We start from the raw sequence: 6,000 nt of genomic DNA, 5'->3' as shown, positions 1-6,000 counted from the left end.
GTAAATTCACACATGCTTACTGAACGTTTTGATATGTGTTTTTGTGCAATTGTAAAATAAAGTTAAGTTGCATATTGACTAGCTAGACTAGTGTAATTAAATGGTTTGATTTGCTGAATTTTGATAGACAACCTCTCAATGGACCAACATTATATTTAATTTAATTTGCTAATTTGAATTGAACTATTTTATTGAAAAAGTGTGCATCCAATCTAATCATGGAAAGAAGTTGTTATTCTCAAATAGTGATATGTTGCTTGATTTATTTCTTTAAAGAAAATAAGCAAATAAATTTTGAAGATATTATTAAGACTTTCTTTATATAACATTTTATGCCAACAACCAATGTAATTCTTTACAAAAAGGTGTTTATTTACACAAAATATTTATAATAAACTCTCCACAAAGACATATGACAAACATTTTCAAATTAAGACAAGTGTAAAACATATAGATGATCTACACAATAGTATTAAGCAATCCTTCATTAGATTGTTGGATCGAGTTCTTAAGAGCATAGATGCAATTATAACTTGGCTCCCCTAGCCTCCCTTATAAGATAATTGACGCTTCTTGCAACGATCTTTCCCTTAGTAGTTGACCCACTAGTAATCAAACTATTTGACGATGACTTGATCACTTGACCTATGTCACAGGATAATTGTGCAATCCTTAAGAATCTCTCCCTAAACAATTGTTCTATTGAGAATTGAACTCGTAATCATGTTTTAATACCAATTTTTAGATCAAACACTTATCACTAGACCAAAATATATATTTTATAGTCAATATAAAATCTTTTCTACTTAAGAGTGTAGAGCATCATAATTCTATTATGACTTGACTTACCTAACCTCCATTACAAAATAATTCATAAAACGTACAATATAAATGAATGTACAAAATGAATTTTCATCATACAAATCCACGATACTATCTTCACTAAATAAGAGGATTAAACAATATTTACTTTGTAAGTTATCATACCATTTTTCACCACACAATCATAAAGAGTAATTAACTTTATACTATGACAATTTTGTTCAGATTTTGAACATACTCTTACCAAATCAATCTCTATATTAAAATTTTTATGATTAATTTGGCAAGTATTAAAATGCTTATCATTAAATATTGATAATGATATTTTATTGATTGATAATGTAAATTTTTATTTATACGTATTATTAAAATGTAACATTATAGACTTAATTAAATTTTATAAATTGATGTGTGAGATGAAGTATTTATATATAATTTGAATATATCTCGAATTGATATTTATGAAGTTTGCATTACACTTTTCATACATTAAGTCTACATAAAAGAGGTTTGTAAGACACAAATGTTGTAAATATATAATGCCCCTATGTGATATATTAAGTTCATAAGAATCGTACTAAAGAAAACTATCAATTATTACTAGTGCAAAAACAACGTATAACGTCCGCGTTCAACTTCTAATCACTGAATAACCAACATTAAAAATGACCGGTGACATTTTTGTAAATAAATGCAATTGTAGAACGTCGAAGCCCCCATTCAATTCGACGTTGTCAGTCAGAAACCAAAGAGTGACCCTTTTTATTTTTTTTTTTCTTTTTTCTTTTAAACAACAAATAATACGGTCTAACCGTAACTGCTTCGATATCATTTATCAGCCAGGAGCCAAAAAGTAACCCTTTTTAATTCTTTTTTTCTTTTTTTTTAAACCACATATAATACGTAGAATTTTGTAGGAGCTTTGACGTATTATTTGTCAGCCAAAAGTTTTTCCCTTTTAATTTGAGCGGGAGATTGAAAATTCATTCACTCTATCTTAGCGCACGAGACCCTCTTCTCTTTTCAAACTTTTCTCGAACGAAGTTTGACGACCATCACATGTAATCTTTCTTTCATTTGATACAAATGCATGTTATTAATTAACTACTTTATGCATAATTTTCGTTTGTTTTGACCGTTGTTTTCGTGTTCTTGTCCTTCATAGGCGCATTCTGTTTTCTTTGTCACCGGTGGAAACACTTTATTCCGACGAACCCACCTTTTGAAGGTTAGTTTTCGTTTTCGTTTTCGTTTTGAAAAACTTATTCGTTGAAATTGTTTGTTGTTGTTTTTTGTTGAACTTGTTTGTTGTTAGTTATTTGGTTGAACTTGTTTATTGTTCTTGTTTGATTGAACTTGTTTATTGTTTCTTTACGTTGTTTGTTTGAACTTGTTTATTGTTTCTTTACGTTGTTTGTTGTTGATATTATACTACACCTTCATAATTCATGCTTTATAAAATACAAAAAAAAAACAAAAAAATTTATTTAAGGTCGAATATTAACAAAATTCGATATCAATTTAACGTCTTTCGATGTGACGTCGACCTCAAAGACATAAAAGGCTAAAAAATAACGACGATATTTTTGTACTTGTGTATTAGAGTAATATATCTTGTTTAACACTATTCTTACACAAAATAATATTTTTGTTAGAGTCTAGTTTAGTTTTTTCCACGTCTAACACGAGTGCATTTCTTAGGGAAAAGAGAAGAGCATGCTTTCTCCCTGCGTTGAGATCACATGCATTGCGTCGCTTTGCTTATAGTACGGATCTAAAGGTTAAGTTTCTTGTGTCGCCACTGACTCATGATGAAAGGAACACATGATTGTGAATGACATAGCTCCTTCGATTCATTTCATCACTGTTTATTATTCATGGATAGAACGAAGGTTGAAGATAATGTTAATCAACACGAACCCAACACTCCGAAGAAAGCCACTTTGGTCCTCTCATCTTCCGGGAACGCTCTTCTGGTTTCCAACTCCAGCAAGTCCCTTTCGTCCTCCAAGCCCGTCGCTGGCCAGAAGAGGTACGTCAGGCAGGTGACGGGGCGCCACAACGACACCGAGCTCCACCTGGCGGCACGGCGAGGCGACTCGGCGGCCGTGAGGGAGATTATAGACGTGATCGATGCCCAGATGGTAAGGACTCAGAGCAGCTGCGATTTCGATGCGGAGGTTGCGGCCATAAGGTCTGCCATTGTGAATGATGTGAATGAGTTGGGAGAGACGGCGTTGTTCATTGCCGCTGATAAAGGGCACCTTGATGTGGTCCGAGATATTCTGTTATATTCTTCTACCGAAGGGATTTCGTTGAAGAATGATCTAGGGTTTGATGCCTTTCACATTGCTGCTAGCCGTGGTCACTTATGTATGTAATTAACAACCTCAACCTAATCAAATATTCACCTCTATTGTTAATTTTCTATCTTCTTCCCTGCCTCTGAAAAAAGTAATATTTTTACCATGTGACCAGAAATAACTAACAGCTAGAAGAGTATGCTCTTTAGGACAAAACATGACTGCAAATTTTAGGTTGGAATTTGAGTTTTTACCTTGAAATTTGTGTAACAAATGTTTTTAGTTGGTGCTAATCTTTGTTGATGATTAGGACTAAAAACACTGAGAAAATACAATTTTTTTCTCATTAGGTAGGCTATATCTACCAAACCTTCAATAGCTAATGAGAACTAATTCCATTTTTGCAGCTATTGTTAAGCTGCTACTAGAATATGATCCGGGGCTTATGAAGACAGTTACCCGATCAAATGCAACCCCTCTTATATCTGCAGCCACTGGGGGGCATACGAGTGTTGTTGAACTTTTGCTGTCACGTGACCCTAATCAAATAGAATTATCTAGATCAAACGGAAAGAATGCACTTCATTTGTCTGCCCGCCAGGGACATGTTGATGTTGTAAATTTGTTGCTCGCGAAGGATAAACAACTTGCTAGAAGAACTGATAAGAAAGGCCAAACTGCACTGCACATGGCTGTGAAGGGTGTGAGTTGTGAAGCAGTGAAGAGCATTCTTCGAGCTGATGCAGCAATTGTCATGCTGCCAGATAAGTTTGGCAATACTGCATTGCACATAGCCACAAGGAAAAAGAGGGTAGAGGTTTGTACAATGCCTGAATAACTCGACAAGATATTGCTATTATTCTTAAAACATGTTTGAATATAACTTTATATATCAGTTGAAAATATTATTTATGTTCATGATATGTTTATTAATTATGATCTTTGATTATGTGATGATGTAAAAATTGTTAGAATGATAATGCAGAGAGAATAAACTCCTATGATATGTTAGTTTAACGCAGATAGTGAATGAGCTATTGCTTCTTCCAGACACGAACGTGAATGCCTTAACAAGGGACCACAAAACAGCTCTTGATATTGCTCAATCCCTTCCACCATCAGAAGAAATATTACAGATAAGAGGTTCCCTAGTTCTTAACGGGGCACTTAATGCGAACAATCTGAACCAGCCAAGGGATGAGCCCATCAGGAACACCGTGACGCAAATTAGAAATGACGTTCGCTCACAGCTCAAACAAACTCGCAAAACCAACATGAACGTTAACGGAATCGCCATGGAGCTACGGAAGTTGCAAAGAGCAGGTATCAACAATGCCACCAACACAGTAACGGTGGTTGCAGTTCTCTTTGCGGCGCTTGCATTTGCTGCCATTTTCAGTGTTCCCGGTGGAGATTTTGATACTGGGGCGGCAGTGATGGAAGGCACAATACCTTTTGAAGTCTTCTTTTTGTGCAATTCCGTTGCGCTTTTCACGTCACTGGCTGTTGTGGTAGTTCAGATCACCCTTGTGAGAGGGAGAACAAAGTCTGAGATGAGGGTCGTGAAGGTGATCAATAAGATGATGTGGCTAGCATCTATATGCACCACTGTTGCATTCATATCAGCGTCTTATATAGTACTTGGTAGGCATCACAAGTGGGCTGCAATACTTGTCACTGTTGTTGGGGGAGTTACAATGGTTGGTGTTCTTGGTGCTATGACGTACTATGTGCTCAAGAGTAAACGTTATCAAATAGGCAGGAAGAAGAACACATTCATGAGTAGATCAAACTCCGGCTCAGAAACTGAAGTAGAAGCAGCACAAATTTATGCCATTTGAAGAGAAGGTTCATGTTCTTCTATATATGCTTTACTCTCTTAATTCTTAACTTAGTCCTTTTTAAGAATTTCAAAGCAGTTCTTCTGGAGAATTCTAATAGGGCTAGATTAGAAAAAAGATTGTAGATCAGAAAATAAACATGTAATGCTTTTTGTTGGCAAATCTATTGCATTCCATTACCTTACCGTCTTCAATAAGGTTCTAATATATTCACCGCTACTTTCTCTTGTTTTTATTAAATGTGAATATTATAATGAAAAAGAATAATAATTTGAAAAATAATGTGAACAAATAAATATAAACTTTCACATTAATTAAATAGCTAATTTTTATTTTAAAAAATAATATTATTTCAAAATTTTGTTGGCTGAAATGAAGGTTCAATCTCTTCATTTTGAAACAAAATTACCATTTTCTATCCATTTCTTTAATTCTTTTTATATATAAAGTACACTTTTCAATACTATGAATTGATTTTGAAAACCTCAAATAAAACAAGTACATATTAGAATAATTATATTTCTTATCCAATCTATCTGCCTTTTAATCTTTGACAAATTTTCACAAGACACTCATTGTTTTCATCCATAACAATTGACTGTCCCAAACGAACTATCTATGTTATTGATCATTCTCGTGACATGAAAATGAAAAGATTAATAAATATACATTTCCTTGCTATAAAATATAAAGGATTTTATTTTACATAAAGGCTAAAAAAAATAAGAATGTGTTTGATTTGTGTGACTCTCATATGAACTTATTTTCATATCAATATATTTGAAAAATGAATGTTACAAAAAATTTGTTGGTAACAAAAATTATGAATGAACTTACTTACGATATGGAAAATATTAATATTTAAAGTGCATCCGTGATATGGAATAGTAACTATATTTATATATCCTGAAAACTTACTAAGGTCTTAAACATTTTAATATTTTTTCAAATAAAAAAAAAATCTTAAGGTTATACATCCTATAACATTATAAAAAATATGGAAAACAAACAATCATCATAAAAGAGAGAAAAAT

General features: G+C 33.2%; 1 protein-coding gene across 1 annotated transcript; it reads left to right on the top strand.

Annotated features, from left to right (window-relative positions):
- Positions 1-2,699: 2,699 nt before the first annotated feature.
- On the top strand, positions 2,700-4,985 carry LOC108325889 (ankyrin repeat-containing protein ITN1). The gene is made up of 3 exons (XM_017559017.2): positions 2,700-3,195; positions 3,533-3,942; positions 4,148-4,985. Exons 1-3 carry the CDS (start codon positions 2,700-2,702, stop codon positions 4,964-4,966), a joined length of 1,725 nt encoding a protein of 574 aa, XP_017414506.1. The 3' UTR covers positions 4,967-4,985.
- The last annotated feature ends 1,015 nt before the right edge of the window (positions 4,986-6,000 follow it).

Source organism: Vigna angularis, chromosome 1 (assembly GCF_016808095.1).
Source record: "Vigna angularis cultivar LongXiaoDou No.4 chromosome 1, ASM1680809v1, whole genome shotgun sequence".
NCBI lineage: Eukaryota > Viridiplantae > Streptophyta > Magnoliopsida > Fabales > Fabaceae > Vigna > Vigna angularis.
The sequence above is the reverse complement of the archived record's forward strand: the minus strand, read 5'-3'. Positions and strand labels throughout refer to the sequence as shown.